Genomic DNA, 17,043 nt, shown 5'->3' with positions numbered 1-17,043 from the left:
TTTAGCCATTGTAGTTGTGGGTTTCCTTGTGTTCAAGGAGGGGGATGATCGAATAGGATTGATTTTAGAATTAGGTATTTCATTGGGTTGTTTAGAATCAATAGGTTTTTTTTATTTGAATGTTTACAAATTAGGATGAAGAAAAAGTACAATGACATATAGTCATATTTATTTGAATCCCTTAACTTCTGACTTAGAATCAGTATTGTATATTGTTTCTGGGGCAGAAGGGTGTTAAGGGCTAGGCAATGGAAGTTGAGTGACTTAGGAAGTATATGAAGACAGATTTGAGCCCAGGACCTGGGCCTGGCTCTCAATCCACTGAGTCACCTAGCTGCCTCCTCATAGTTTTTTAATTAATACATTTTTGCTATTTTTGAAGCATATATGCATATGGCATGAATGTTTATATAATCTTTAAAATTGAAATCTTCCACATTTATCACTATATTCTCTCAATCTTGTAGAGAACTCATAATGCAGAAGAAATCCATTATTCTCTTAAAACAGGGGAGTTCCAAATTTGCTGTAACTTAGATGCAAATTTTCATTTTTTTTTAATAGCACAAGCCAAATAAAATTATATCTGGATTTTTTCTACGTTTGTTAACATCAAAATTGATGAGTGACATTGTGGACATTTGCGTGAATTTAGTAAGTATGTTTTCAATTATTAAGAATTTTAAAAATGGTTTTAAAACATGGTTTATTAATTATTTTAGAGTATTATAGCTTAGATTTCATCTGAAAATCTTAATTTTTCTAAAGAGATCACTTCTACAAGGATACAGATTGTTCTGTTTAGGTCTGCATTTAAATCCCAAATATATGATTTTGTATATTATTTTTAAAAATGTGCCAAAAAAAGATTTAATATTTTCACTAATTCAATTCAGAAGAAAAGAAGTACCTATTATGTGCTGGTGATATCAAAACAAAAAACAAAACCAATGAATCACTTTTGGAGTTTACATTTGACCATGATGATACAATATGAAAATAGAAAAATATGTTACAGGCACAGAGCTTTAAGAAAGTTTGAGTATGGGTTTTTTGTGGGTGTTCCTCTTTTATAGTTTCATGGCTCAGTATGAGCCACTTACACTCACTAAGCTCCAGGTAATTCTTTCTAATATCATGATGCACATGAAGAAATTTTTTTCCAGTATGTAATCCCAAGTAAAAATATTATTAACTGACATTTATATTTAACTTTGAATTTCTCAAAAGGTATGATCTGCTCTGATCTTCCTAACAGACCCCTGAGGAGGCTAAGATGAAAATGGTCCATGATTTTTCCTTGGTCTTTCAACTAATACATGGCAAAGACAATTGGTTCCTCCAACCTCAAGCAGGGACCTGTTTCTCCTTTACTCCATAGACTCCCTGCCTCCCTCTTGTTCTTTTCTAAGGGCTTTGCCCTTGGGTGGCTCATCATTTGTTCATGTCTTATATTCTTGTAGATTAAATTTCCAAAGTGATCTCTCTTTTCACAGAAGCCATCTTTAATTCATTTTTCCTTCCCAGATGCTAATCAAGTATCTAGAGGAGAGGATACTTAATTTCTCTACATCTTATTTAATACAAAATATCTTAATATTGCTATATATTTTTTTGCTTTCTAGCTGAAGTAATCAGTCTTGCAATTTTATTCTCTTTTTCTAGACTTTTAGAAAAATGTTAATTTACATCAGTTTCATCATTCAAATATTTGGAGATGAAAACAGATAATTTAAGACATTTATTTACATATTAAAAGGAAATTAGCATCCTGACTTGGATATGGAAGTTTTTTGTTTTTTCTCTTTAAACTGATACAGTTTTCTATCAGAAGCAACTTGATTTTTACTTTTTGAAGGCATCCCTTACCAAAAGGCCATTTGATTCTGGTGAAATAGAATTAATGGAGGAAGATATTGATGCAAACTTAATGGAGGTTGAGGATCAGTCAACCATAAACCTATTTGAATCTGATGACACTAATATTAATAATGCAAATGAATCTGGAGAGATACAAAATGCATTTGGTGAGTGGCTGCTTAATATTAACTTTTATTCTTCCAAGCTAGTGATTTTCATGTATAAAGAATGTAATTATTGAAATTTATATTGGTTTTTATCAGGTTTTCTTTTAACACTAGTTATTGTAATTGCCGTTTTCTTGTACCCTGGGTTAAGTTCCAAATGCTCCATTCATCCTGAAGATGCTAGGTTTTAATCAATTATATTAGAATTTCATTTCCCATAGGTTGATGATTTTTTTAGAGATACATCTGAGTAAATACTTAAGAAATGTTGTTGCTTCAATTTTTCATTTTAAGAACTCAAGAAGTCTGTTCTTAAACTAAATAAGCGCATTTTATTTTCAGGTGCAATAAGCCCTCTAGCTGAAGAACATTTAACAAAGCAGGACCTCCTTCTCCTTGACATGTTAAAGTTCTTATGTATATGTGTAACTACAGCTCAATCTCATATAGTATCTTTTAGAGCATCTGATATAAGGAGGGAGTTGTTGAAGTTAATTGAACCAAGCATACTGGACGCTTCTAAACCCCTCCACCTACATATGGTGAGTTAAGTATTATGGAGGTCTTAGATTTTTCTGTTATCAGCTTTTGGGAAGTATTTTTTATTTTAAAAGTTTGATAAATCTTTCTCCTCTCATTTTCAAGTCAGAATTATAACATTGAACCTAGGATTTCATCCTTGGATAAGCTAGGGTTTTATTTTCTTTGGTTGCAATTATTATGTGATCTTTTAGATAAGAGTTCTTTATCTTTTTTGTATCATGCACCTACTTTGGCAGTATGATCAAATCTTTGGACCCCTTCTCAGAATATCAATTTTAAATACATAAAATGGAATATATAATATTGCCAAGGAAACTAAAGACTAGTGAAAATAAAGATGTATTTTTTCCTATGCAAATTCAGACTCCTTGAAATCTTTTCTGTAGACTATGGACCCACAATGGTGAAATTCTCCTTTAGATTTTTTGTTGAGTAGGAAATGTGCACTAATTCCTAACATACCTGGCTTTTTATAAATTTTTTATTCCATTTTTTTTTTAAACACAATTTGTATGCTTCTCAAAGCTTCTAATGAGGCTAACTTAGCTACAGTAAAACTTCAGGAGAATATTTGGCTTCTTTTATTCCCTGATTCCTTTTCATGAATGCAATGGGCAATATTGTGTTGAGGAAAGAAAGACTTAGAGCAAGAAGGCCTGACCTTTGCTAGCTGAGTAAATCTAGGCAGGTTAGTTAACATCTCTGTTCCATAGTTTCCTCATCTATAAAATGCAGATAGTGCTATTTATCAGAATTCTTGAGAGGAAAGTTACATAAATCGCTTTATTCATACAAATTAGTTACCATAGGATTCTAGCATTGAAGAGAACTCAGAAATCTAGTCCATTAATGGCAAACCTATATCACAGGTGCCAAAGATGGCACTCTGTGAGCATGTGACCACCCTCCCAGCCACCCCCAGTTCATTACTAGAAAGACTGGGGGACTTGGATGGAGCTGCTCCCCTCCCAGTCTTCACTGTGCCTGATGACATTTTTTCCCATGCCCCGCCCCTCTGCCTAGCAACCCAATGGGAGCACCAGGGGTAAGGTGGACAGATTACTGGTGGCAGAGCTAGAGGGGAGCAGAGCACTTAGACCACTCTCCTCCCCCTCTCTAGATTCACTGAGGACATTGCTTCTCTGCCCAGCAGCCCAATGTTCAGGCTTTTCCCCTCCCCTGTGTGGGGTAAAGTGGGGGGCAGGGAACACCTAGTACTCAGTGGGGGACAGGGGCACAGAATACAGTCTCTGGGGTTGGGGTGGGCATGGCACTCAGTCTAGGGGGTGGGGACAGGGCCGATCCCTCTATCTCTAAAAGGTTTGCTGTCACTGATCATCCCCAACTCTAATTTTACAGATAAGAAAAATATAAGAGACTTTTAGATGTCAAGTGACTTACCCAGAGTCAAAGAGGTAGAAAGTGTAAGATCCAGAGGTAACCTTAGGTCTTCTCCAAGTTTCATGCTTTTTGTAGCACACAACATTGGTCCCTGTTGTGGCTGTAGCCTTAGCCTCAAACATAATTTGTACTATAGGAGTATGAGTGTATAAAGGTTTAAGAACCCAACATTAATTTTTGCATTTACTTTTAGACATTTCCATTTACTTTAAAGCATTTTATACAAATACATTGATTTGGCTAACAAAATATATAAGAGCATTTTTTTCATTGTATCTTAGTACTTCGTGCTTTTAAAGGAACTCCCAGTTGAAGATTTTCCTTTGCCAATGGAAGAAGTTTTTGAACTTTTGAAGCCCCTTTCGTAAGAAATTGAATCAAAATGTCAAATTCACTTTAATTTATGCATTTGTTGATACTTTTAGCTGTGCTTATGATTTTTTCTTTCCTTTTTACAACAATGTAACATAGCAATGTGTGTTCTTTGTATCGTCGTGACCAAGATGTGTGTAGAGCAATCTTAAATCACACTCTTCCTATAATAACAAATCTGGGTCAACCTAGTACAGATATTGAAAATACAAGGAATGCTCAAGGACAGTTTCTTACAGTTGTAGGAGCTTTTTGGTAAGTATAAATTTACTTTTGGAATAATTTTGTTCTCTTCCTCTATGAGTTTAAAGGGAGATTTTTACACTAATAAAGTATTAATATTTTTGCAAAACAGTTAACCCCAACTTCTGATAGACATTTAATTTATGGTCCTGGCGACCACTCTTAAATATTCAAGTCCAACCCTTTAAAAAATAACCACTTTTTCCCCCTTACAAATTCATTTATTTCCTCCTTATTCACCTGAATTTCTTTGTGGCTTGTTTGGATTTTTTTGTTTTTAAAAATAGATTTAGAATATAATTTCTGAATCATTTATACCTTCTCATGTATCTTTGGATCATATGATAAAAGATCTTGAATCAAAAGTGATCCCAGTGCTTATGTATTCCTTATTTTTTAATAGTCTGGAAATAATTTTATTATATTAAAAATAACATTTTAAACATTATTTTTTATAATTTTAATTTAAAAAATATTTTTCAGTGGTTGCATAATTCATGTTGTCTCAGTTCCCTCTTTCTTCCCTCCTCCCAGAGCTGACAAACAATTCCATTGGGTTATATATATATATATATCACTCAAAATCCCCATTTCTATAGTATTAATTTTTATGATAATCTTTTAAACCCAAAACCCCATATCACATACCCATATAAATGTGATAAATCATATGTTTTTCTCCTGCATTTCTACTGTCACAGTTCTTTCTCTGGAGTTGGATAGCATTCTTTCTCATAAGTACCTCGGGATTGTCTTGGATCATTATATTGTTTTTAGTAGCAAAATCTATTACATTTGATCATCCCACAATATTTGTTACTGTGTATAATGTTCTCCTGGTTTTGCTTATTTCATTCTGCATCAGTTCATAGAAGTCTTTCCAGTTCTCATAGAAATCAAGCAATTCATCATTCCTTATAGCACAATAGCATTCTATTACCATCATATACCACAGTTTGTTCAGCTGTTCTCCAAACGAGGGAAGACCCTTCATCTTGCAGTTTTTTTGCCATCACAAGAAGTATAGCTACAAATATTTTTGTACAAGTAGGTCCATTCCCATTTTATTTTCTATCTTTGGAGTACAAACCTAGTAGTGGTATTGCTGGATCGAAGGGAATGCATTCTTTAAAGCCCTTTGGGCATAATTCTAAATTGTCTTCCATAATGGTTACATCACCTCACATGTCCACCAGCAATGCATTAGGGTCCCAATTTTGCCACATTCCTTCCAACATTTATTATTTTTCTTTACTGTTATATTGGCCAATCTTCTAGGTTTGAGGTGGTACCTCAGAATTGTTTTGATTTGGATTCCTCTGATCAGGAGGGATTTAGAACACTTTTCATATGTGTGAATCCTAAAACTACTCAGACTCTACTTTAAAAGATTTGATTAAGCTATTCCCCATTTTTAACAATGAAGATACTTGATCAGGAATATATTGAGAACTTTTAAAATTACTGCACCCTAGTCAGACAGTGCCTGAGGGGAAGATAAAGTTGCAAACTCCTGATTGAACAATGAAAAGTCCCTAACTCATACTTATAGTAAAGCTAGAACCTTAAGCCAGGTCTATTTTTAGATCTAATACAAAAAGGTGCTAACTACCTATAAGGATTAAATTAATCCCTAAAAAGTCAAGCAATTTACAAAAGGCAAGCTTAACAAAAGAGGTGTGAAGTACTCAGAATATATAATCTACTCAGAGAAGGTGAGAACTAAAGAGTGGTGAGAACTAAGAATGGGCAGTCCTGGGAAAAAAGCATCTACTATGATTGGTAGATGTGAAAATTTAGGGGAGGTGACATAAGAGAAAATCCTCTTTAAAAAGAGGTCAATTGAATTCAGTTAGGACTCTCTGAACTCAGTTCAGGAGTTCAGTGGAGGACTGGAGGTTGCTTGAGACGATCTTATGGATCTTGTGGTGAGTGATAAGGGATCACTCTCCCTTAGGCTCAGGCCTAGGCCATTTGGCCTAGGCCCTTTCTACTATTTTCTCTTTCCCTCTCCCTCTCCTTCCCTTAATTCCTTCATTTGTATTAATTAAAATCTCCATAAAATCCAGATGACTTGGGTATTTTCATATTTGGGAATTTTCCCATGGCGATCACTTAATTTTAGATTTTAAATCAAGACGCCAAAATTTATCTTTACAGTTTGGGCAATTCAGTCTTGGCAAAACCACATTTTCACGGTTACATATGATTATTGATAGTTTTGATTTTTTCATCTGAAAACTTCATATCCCTTGGCCATTTATCAATTGGGGAATGGCTTAATTACTTTTACATTTGGCTTACTTCCTTATATATTCAAGAAATTAGACCTTTGTCTGAGAGTTTTGTTATAAAAATTTTTCCCCAGTTAGTTGCTTCCCTTCTAAATTTGGTTGCATTGGTTTTGTTTGTAGAAAAGCTCTTTAATAGGATCAAAATTATAAATTTTATATCTTGTAATATTCTCTATCTCTTGCTTGGTTTTAAATTCTTTCCTTACCCATAGATCTGACAGGTATACTATTCTATGTTCACTTAATTTATTTATAATGTCACTCTTTATATTTGTCAGATATCCATTTTGAATTTATCTTGGTATAGGAAATGAGATAATGATCTAAACCTATTTTATACTGTTTTCCAATTTTCCAGCAGTTTTTGTCAAATGGTGAGTTCTTCCAAAAGTTCAGATCTTTGAATTTATTGAACACTAGGCTGCTGAGGTCATTTACCCCCTAATCTATTCCATTGATCCTCCCTTCTATCTCTTAGCCAGTGCCATATTGTTTTGATGATTAGTGCTTTTTAGTATAGTTTAAGATTTGGTACTGCTAGGACCATCCTTTGCATTTTTTTCCATTAGTTTCCTTTATATTCTTGATCTTTTGTTCTTCCTGATGAACTTCATTATTATTTTTTCTAATTCTGTAATTAAAAAGTTTTTTGGTAGTTTGATAAGTATGGCACTGACTAATTAAATTGTTTTAGGTAGCATTGCCATTTTTATTATATTAGCTTATCCTATCCATGAGCAATTAATTTTTTTTCCATTTGATTAGATCGGGTTTTAATTGTGTGAACAGTGTTTTGTAGTTGTGTTCATATAATTCCTGTGTTTGTCTTGGCAGATAGATCCCCAAATATTTTTGTCTAGAATGATTTTAAATGGAGTTTCTCTTTCTAACTCTTGCTGTTGAGTTTTATTTGAAATGTTTAGAATTATTGATGATTTATGTGGGTTTATTTTGTATCCTGCAATTTTGCTATAGTTATTATTTCCACTAGCTTTTTAGTTGATATTCTAGAATTCTTTAAGTAGGCTATCATAAAGAATAATAGTTTAGTCTCCTCATTGCCCACTTTAATCTTCCCTAATTGCTACCACCAATATTTCTAGTACAATGTTAAATAATAGAGGTGATATTGGGCATCCTTACTTCACTCCTGATCTTATTCGGAAGGAGTTGTAAACCTCAAAATTTCTCAGACTTGTGAATGTTAGGGGTTTCCCCCATTGGGGAATCTTCTACTTAAAAAAATTCCCTAGCTGATAGTGAGAATTCTACTTGAATGTGAGGGCTCCTTGCCTTGGGAATATCCCTATTCCACCCTACTTAGGACTGCTTTAGGACAGAGAGCTCCTTGAGAACAATGAAAAGTGCTTTGACCCATGCTTATGGAAAGGACAGGAAGTTCTTTGAATCATGACTATTTTAGAATTGATACAATGGGATACTAAGTACCTATAAAGGTGGGGCAACTTGTAAACTACTTAAACCTAAAAGGGTGATAACTTATTCAGAGATTTTTTCTTAATGAAATTTGTCGACACAGCAGCATTTTTTTCTGACTTATTAAGAGATTAAAACTACTCAGCTGTGAATTCAAAATGGGCGGTCCTTTAGAAACATCTACAGTGATTGGTAGATGTAAGGACTTAGGGGAGGTGACATAGGAGATTTTGCCCTTAAAAATAAGAGCTCAGAGAAGAGCTGGAGCTGATTCTGAGGGAGCTCATTTTGAGAAGACTCATTTTGAAGAAGATCTTGATTTCTGACTCTCATTCTGGAGGAGAGCTCCTTGAGGAGCTCCTCTGAGGGGCTCTGTCCCTCTGGGGTAGGAGCTCTGGAGGCTCTTGAGAGAGGCCCTTTGAAACAATCTCTGGCTGGAAGACTCTTTGAGGAAGGACACTGGCCTGGTGTCACTAGTATCCTTGTTTAGTCAGACCTTGTGGTGAGTGTTAAAAAACTGACTGATTTCTCTTTTAAGACTCAGGTCTAGGCCATATTGGCTTGAGGCCCTTCATACTTATTCCTTTCTTACTCTCTCTCTGTTTCTTTGATTACTCACCCTCTCTTATATCTATCACAATTTATATCTTCCACTATTTTAATCACTGCAGTTTAAGACCCCAACCATTTTAAATCTCACAGAGTGTAACTTATCCCCATTGCAGATGATACTTGGTGATGGTTTTAAATAAATACTGCTTATTATTTTAAGGAAAGGTTCTTTTATTTCTGCACTTTTTAGAGTTTTCAATAGGAATTTTATGATTATATATTCTTGCTTCATTATTTTACAGGTGAAGAAACAGGCTCAGGAAGGCTAAATGACTTGTCCAACATCTTATGCATTGTGTTAGTCAGTATTTAAACCCTGACCCTCTGTCTTCAAACTTGGCCTTTATTCCCATTATCCCATTGTCTGCCTGAAATGGCAGATAAAGGATAAGAGAAACCCTCTTCCCATCATGCAATTTCAGACATTTTCCATTGAAAATATTTTGGATACTAGCTTTGTCATAAAATGTATTTGCCAGCCTTTCTAGCTTTCTCTCATTCATATATTTAGTCACTGTGCCAGCCAGGAGGAATATGCAAGTATTTCATGACTTAAAACTCATAGAAGCACGTGAAATGATTCTTTTTACTCCATTGGCATTTTTTTTTACATGGTAGAAACGAGGAGTCTTAGGGAGAAGTTGTTTGGTTTGTTTGAAGTCCTTCACAGGCTTCCTCTAATATCTCTTTGTAGGCCATGTACAGTGGTGTTCCTGAAACACATTAAGTTCAAGCCAAACTGACCTCCTTGCTCTCTCAGTACTCAGTATTCTATCTCCCACTTGCATGGGCATCCCCCTAAAGCTTTTTAATGTTGGATTCCCCCCCAATTGTTTTTTTCTCCTCATTTCTGTTTCTTGGAACTCCTAGGTTTCTCTACAAAACTCTTGTTCACATTCAGAGGCCTTTCCTGATTTTCACTGGTGTTAATGCTCCTCATTCTGACCTCATGAAATTATTTCCTATTCATTTTTTATCTGTTTATCAGATCGTAAATAGATCCAAGGGAAGGGACTTTTGGACCATTTAGTCTGTAAGGGGAAACAGTTAATTATAAAAAGATTGTACTTGATTATTTTAATATATGGTTGCAAGGAATTTAATTTATTCCAAAAATATTTATTTACAAAATATAGAAAGAGAAAAGTAAGAAAATCAAGAGAGATGATAGGGTAAGATATCTAGCCTAAGCAGTAAGTAATTTACTCCCAGCCCTTGGCTCAACCTGGGCAGGGAGAGTTAATCCTTAACTGGCCTTGGCAAAGCTGAGGACCTGGGGAAGTCTTTATCAAGAGGTAGGTCTCCCCTGAGGATAGTTTCTTCAGAAAATCCAGGAAAGGAGTCAGTTTTTTCACTCACCACATGTCAGTACAAAGGAAGAGATTTAAGAATAGCCTCACCAGGAACAGGGTCTCAGATTCAGTCAGCAGATTCTTCTCTAGTCTCAACTCCAAAGAATGAAGAACTGATCTTATACAGTGTTTAGGATGTAGAGGCAAGTAAGTGTTTATTGATTTGAGAAGGGGACAGGTAGAATTTAGAGGTACTGAGAGGAAAAGAGAGTTGAAATTTGTCTAATAGCTCATTTTCTGGGTATACTTTGTAGAAAGAGCCTGAAAATTCTCTCTTTAATTCAACAACTAGTTATCGAGCATTTTTTCGATGTGGAAATCATTTATGAGGAAGCACAAATTACTTCGCATTACAGTCCTATTTATTTTAGATGTGAACTTTGAACTACAAGGTAGTATGAAAGTTCAAGAATCACCTTAGCACGATTAAATATCACTTTTTTTTCCCCCTCCAGGATTATGCTCAGTTTCACTGGGTATATGAATCTTGTTTGTATGCCTAAATGCTTTGCTTTTGAAATATCATATCCCATGCCTTCCAGTTCTTTAATGTAGAAGCTGCTAGGTCTTTTGTTATCCTGATTGTGGCTTTGTTTCCTTCTGACTGCTTGCAGTACTTTTTCTTTGGTCTGGTTGTTTTTGTATTATATAATCTATATAACTGTAGAACTATAATAGTCCTTGGATGTTTTGTATTAGGGGCTCTTTCAGCAGATGATTGGTAGATTCTTTCAATTTCTGTTTTCCCTTTTTGTTTGACAATATCAGAACAATTTTCCCTGATGATTTCTTGTAATATGGTGTCTAGACATTTTTTTTGATCATGGCTTATACATCTTCCAGTGGTTCTTAGATTATATCTCCTCGATCAATTTTCCAGATCAGTTGGTTTTCCAGTGACGTATTTCAGATTTTTTTCCATTTTTTTAATTCTTTAGATTTTGTCTGATTTTTTTCCTGATGTCTTTTGGAGTCATTAACTTCTATTTGCTCAAATCTAATTCTTAGGAAATTATTGAGTTTTTGTGCTTCTTTTTTTCCATTTGGCCCCATATGGTCTTTAGGGAATTGTTTCCTTCAGTGTTTTTTTTTTAATTTTTTATGGAGCTACCATTTCCTTTTGGCCCATTTTAGTTTCCAAGTTGTTGACTCTTTCTATAATTTCTTTTATTATCATTATTTTTTACTTCTTTTCAAAACATTCCAAGAGTTCTTTTGGGGATCATATCTTTTTTTAATTTTCCTTTGAGGTTTCACATGCTTTCTTTTTGCCATTGTCCTCTTTTGAGCTTATATTTTGATTTTTCCTATCACTAAAGTAACTTTCTAGTTTTTTTTTTTAATTTTGTCTTTTGATTATTTTTATAGCTATTTTTTGTCCCTCATTACCTTGTCTACCTATTGAGATTCTGTTTTGCTCCTGGAGTGGAGGGACAGCTTGCAGTTTAAACTTCTCTGTTCCTTGCAGCAGACTGAAATGTCTTTGGGTCCTATGGTATACATTTCTAGGGAATAGAGGTACTGGCTTCTTGAAAGGAGACTTGCATCAGTTTTTCCCAGCTGGATTCTATTCTCGTTGCTATTGGTTTCCTTGTTATCTATTGTAATTTATAGGGCTGGTGTTGAGCTCTTCCCCATTGCGAGATCCCTTAACTCAGGCTTTGGGGCTGGTCATGGGCTCCTCCCTGTCTACTTTTTTGTTGTCATAGGCCATGTGAAAAGCCTGATATGTGCTCTGCAGGCTTCCCTTGGTATGTGCCCTACTGGCTTCCCCTGATGCAGAACTCATTGGACTACTCTCCTCTCTTATCCCAGTGAGATATGTTCCTCCTACCTACCCTTGTTTTGAGGTACTTTATTTTCTTTTTTTGTGTATTTGGTGCCCTTAGGCCAGCCGGATGTCCCTTATTCCTCCATCTTAGTGCTCAGTATGCTACTCAATTTCTGTCTACTACTATGAAAAGAAACTTTCTGTAGCAGAGTATATATTAAGTGCCTTAACCATTTGATTTTTATTAATCATAAGGAGGCTTTGGGAGAAGTATGGAAAATTGGGGGTTTGCCAGTCTAGAGAACCGAATCTGGAAGCTTGAGAAACAATTTGAAATATTGGCATTTTCAATATTTTTTGTTGTTGGTTTCTTATTTTTTCCCAGGCATTTGACAAAGGAAGGCAAATGTATGGCTCCTGTGAGAATGGCACTAGTCAACTGCTTCAAGGCCTTGCTTGAGGTGAGCATTGCTTTTTTACTAAGAGATTAAGAGTAGGACAGTGTACCATGATCATTTAAAAATCCAAATTTTTCAACTGCTAAAAAAAATTAGTGGTTTTGATTTTGTTTTAAAGTATGTTACCTGGAATTGTTAATTTTCTTTAGGCTGATCCTTATTCGAAGTGGGCCGTTCTAAATGTAATGGACAAAGACTTACCTGTGATTGAGGTTCTCCCACAGTTTCTGGCTGACAACCATCACCAAGTTCGAATGCTTGCTGCAAAATCAATTAACCGGTGATGTAAATTCTCCATGTAGTATCATACTCATAAAGACACTTCAGGATTGGTTGTATGAGTGAGAATAAAGTTAAATTTCCCTATATATTAAGGGTATTTTTATACATGATGACATTGATAATCATCATAGTTTGTATCATTACTTTCTGCTTATTGTCTAGGCATTAAAGAGTTTCCCTTAGTGAAAAATGTTTTCAGATGTAATTCTGACAAAGAAATGACTACTTAGCATCTAGGCAGCATGGTGAATAAAGCCCCAGGCCTGGTGACAGGGAGACCTGGGATAAAATGTGGCCTCAGATACTTATTAGTTGTGTGATGTTGGGCAAGTCACTTAATCTTTGCTTCAGTTTTCTCAACTATAATACAGGTATAATAATATCTCCTTCCTCCCAGGATGGTTGTGAGGATTAAATGAAATAATATTTGTAAAGTGCTTAGCAGAGTGCTGGGTACACAGAAGGCATTTAGTAAATGCTTTTTTCCTTCCTTCCTTCCTTCCTTCCTTCCTTCCTTCCTTCTTCCTTCCTTCCTTCCTTCCTTCCTTCCTTCCTTCCTTCCTTCCTTCCTTCCTTCCTTCCTTCCTTCCTTCCTTCCTTCCTTCCTTCCTTCCTTCCTTCCTTCCTTCCTTCCTTCCTTCCTTCCTTCCTTCCTTCCTTCCTTCCTTCCTTCCTTCCTCCCTTCCTCCCTTCCTCCCTTCCTCCCTTCCTCCCTTCCTCCCTTCCTCCCTCCCTCCCTCCCTCCCTCCCTCCCTCCCTCCCTCCCTCCCTCCCCTCCCCTCCCCTCCCCTCCCCTCCCCTCCCTCCCTCCCTCCTTCCCTCTTATGTGGCCATGGTTTATGATGTTTTTAAAACACCTTGTAAAGTTGATAGGGCGAATGTATCCATCTAGTAGTTCAGACTGATTACTAGTAAGCTATGTATGAGTGAGAATCTAGATGTCTGTGCTAACTTAAAACATTTTTTCTTTATTACTACAATAATTAAATATAGAGGTAGTACTGAGTAAATTAGGATTGCTAAGAATCATGGAAAATAAGTAACAGATGACCATCAAAAACAGGATGATAAGGGGTTTGAGAGTCAGGCCCAAAGATGGGAGGCCCTGGGTTCAAATGTGGCCTCAGATACTTCCTAGTTGAGTGACCCTGGGCAAGTCACTTAACCCCCATTGCCTAGCCCTTACCACTCTTCTGCCTTGGAACCAATACCTAGTATTGATTCTAAGACAGAAGGTAAGGGTTAAAAAAAAAGGATGATATTAAAGTACTTATGTGGAATAGATATCTCAGATATAGAACAAAAAATGAAGAACTTTAGTGATGATGTAGACTACAAATTGAATATAATTAACTTGGAGTAATTGACTTGTAAGCTTGTATGTTATTGAAATAGACAGGAACTAAAAGCTAAGAAGAAATCTTTTTGTTATATAGTTGGCTTTGGTTATCTTAGTAAATTTGAAATGTTCTTTTAATTTTGTATCATTTTAAGAATGATATAGAGAAATTGGAGTGTTCAGATCATAATAAAAATTATTAAAGGTTTGTAAAAATAAGTTAAAATCTAAAGGGGCTTAAATTATTTTGTCCCAAGAAACTATGACTACGGGGCAGCTGGGTAGTAGTTCAGTGGATTGAGAGCCAGTCCTAGAAACGGGAGTTCCTGGGTTCAAATCTGGCCTCAGACACTTCCTAGGTGTGTGACCCTGGACAAGTCATTTGAGGCCCATTGCCTAGCCCTTGCCACTCTTCTGATTTGGAACTAATACACAATATTGATTCCAAGGCGGAAGGTAAGGGTTGTTACAAAAAAAAAAATGAAAGAAACTATGACTAGTAATCATTCTTGGAAGGGCTGTCATTCAGAAGGTACAGACCTACTTCTCTATGAAGTCGCTTTCTTCATTGGTTAAAACTGGATAGTGAGCTTAAATTTCATTTGTAGAGATTTAGATTAAATTTCCCAAAAGGTTGTTAAAACATAAAAACAGCTTTTCACAGGAAGATACAGGCATCGTTGGCAATATTCACCTAGTATATATCATCTGTTTTGTCTGGTTTAATCACAACCCTGTCTAAAGACAGAGGCCTATATTCCTTAATATCTATTTTAGCTCTAGGATTACAGTAATTAACATGGTATAGAAATTCTGCCAGAAATTATCAAAATTTAGTCCTTTTAAAGTCCATAGTCCTTTTAAAGAAGAATTGCACAGGGGGTAGCTGGGTAGCTCAGTGGATTGAAAGCCAGACCTATAGATAGGAGGTCCTAGGTTCAAATCTGGCCCCAGACACTTCCCAGCTGTGTGACCCTGGGCAAGTCCCTTGACCCCCATTGCCTAGCCCTTACTGCTCTTCTGCCTTGGAGACAATACACAGTATTGACTTCAAGACAGAAGGTAAGGGTTTAAAAACAAATAAAGAAGAATTCTGATGTAAACATAAGCTTTGCATACCTTTACTGTGTCTTTTTTTAATGACAAAATATGTTAGGATTTTGGAACACTGGTTGTGACCTAATTTTTTTCTTCATCTTTTTAAAAAAACTAGATTATTTCAGAATTCAAAACCAGTTGCCATCCCGAGATTATCAAGAGGACTTCCTTTGAAACTCCAGCAAAAAGCTTTTGAAAATGCATATTTGAAAGTCCAGGAAGGAATGAGAGAAATGGTAATCATGTAATTAAAGTACTCTCAAGTAACTATTTTTTGTTTATTGCCTGATTGTTTTGCACAGAATATGCTTGTTTTGTACTTGTACATGGGTAAATAATGTAAGCAGAAGCATAGGGCACAGGCCTTCACCTAAAGTCATTGTGTAGGAATATAGTTAGGGATGGTCTGGTTTTCTAGGGAAATAGGGGAATTTTCAGATAAGCCTTGGGAAAGGATTCTGGGTATCAAGGAGTTGTGGGAGTCTAAAACTGAAAATAACTGACCGTTACTTCCTTCTTGGATTTTATCTGAGCTGGGAGTGGGTTTTGTCTCTGGCTACAATTCCAAGTTAAAGGAGGAGTTTTGTTCTAAGAGATTCTCCCTGGAAAGTCAGGATTTTCATGGAGAAAATCTTTTGCATCCAGGTAGAGGGTTTTTTTGGAGGAAACTAATTTCCCTGAGTCTAGTCATCATCTGGCAGTGCTCCATCTACCAGGATTCCTATTGGCTAAGGTAATTCAAAGCTTTCCACCTATAACTTTGAGTTACTTAGTACAGCAGCCAAATCCAGGGGTTTTCCCTTTCTTTCTTTATTAATTACTAGTAGGAAGATTAGGGTTAAGTCAGAAGTCTGGGAAAGGTTTTAAATAGGATAAGGAGGTGTAAGTAAGGCCTAAAGTAGAAAAGAAGGCTCTCCTTAAGCAGGAGACTTAGGAGCCAGGTAGAGGTAGCTTGAAGAGTGTCAGGGTCATACCTACCAGTTCCCCTTATCCCTTGTTAAAATAAACTTTGATAACCAAAAGGTTTGGTGCTTAATTGGCCCTTGTAAAAATTAAAAAAAAATAATGGCAAGCTACATAAATATAGATAGAAAAACTGTTCCAATATAGGTTTCAAACTATACTTTTGATAGATGTAATAAAAAGTATCCTCAGTGATGAAGTGAAGCTCAAATGTGAATTTCCCTTCAGGGCCAGGTGCAAGGATGCTAAGGAGACTAATATTATAAAAATAAAATGTTTATTGAAATATATAAAATTAAATAAAGGATTTTAATACTTTTTTTTTTTTAAACCCTTATCTTCCGTCTTGAAGCCAATACTGTGTATTGGCTCCAAAGCAGAAGGCAAGGGCTAGGCAATGGGGGTCAAGTGACTTGTCCAGGGTCACATAGCTGGGAAATGTCTGAGGTCAGATTTGAACCTAGAACCTACCGTCTCTAGGCTTGGCTCTAAATCCACTGAGCTACCCAGCTGCCCCCAAAGGATTTTAATTCTAAGGAATTCTAAATCCACCTAGATAAACTCTCAGGTTCCACAAGGAACTGCTTCTCCTGTGTTTCACAGGCTACACTAATCCTCCCTGATCTGACTAACTCAAATGTATACTATCTAAATAAAAACAACCCTTATTATCCTTATAAATTTTAACTTTGTCTTCAAATTATGAAGTAGCAAAGGCTAGCTGGTTGAGTCTCAACAAGAATCCAGTTAGGACTCTGAGTCCAGGTTTTTCTTTTGTCTTTTCAGAATTAAACAATCTATAAAACCACAATAGATATTCAGTAGTGTTTCCCAAGTTGGGAAAGGAAAAC

General features: G+C 35.8%; 1 protein-coding gene across 3 annotated transcripts in view; it reads left to right on the top strand.

The window, feature by feature from the left end:
- ATM (ATM serine/threonine kinase) overlaps positions 1–17,043 on the top strand; it is a 166,829-nt gene that overhangs the window by 48,942 nt on the left and 100,844 nt on the right. For all 3 annotated transcript variants that reach the window (XM_056794437.1, XM_056794435.1, XM_056794436.1), the window contains exons 16-23: positions 565–654; positions 1,859–2,027; positions 2,370–2,569; positions 4,253–4,335; positions 4,443–4,598; positions 12,438–12,513; positions 12,660–12,790; positions 15,345–15,465. In XM_056794437.1, coding sequence (XP_056650415.1) covers positions 565–654; positions 1,859–2,027; positions 2,370–2,569; positions 4,253–4,335; positions 4,443–4,598; positions 12,438–12,513; positions 12,660–12,790; positions 15,345–15,465 — 1,026 coding nt within the window. The remainder of the gene's footprint in view (positions 1–564; positions 655–1,858; positions 2,028–2,369; positions 2,570–4,252; positions 4,336–4,442; positions 4,599–12,437; positions 12,514–12,659; positions 12,791–15,344; positions 15,466–17,043) is intronic.

Source organism: Monodelphis domestica, chromosome 4 (genome assembly GCF_027887165.1).
Source record: "Monodelphis domestica isolate mMonDom1 chromosome 4, mMonDom1.pri, whole genome shotgun sequence".
NCBI classification, from domain to species: domain Eukaryota; kingdom Metazoa; phylum Chordata; class Mammalia; order Didelphimorphia; family Didelphidae; genus Monodelphis; species Monodelphis domestica.
The sequence above is the reverse complement of the archived record's forward strand: the minus strand, read 5'-3'. Positions and strand labels throughout refer to the sequence as shown.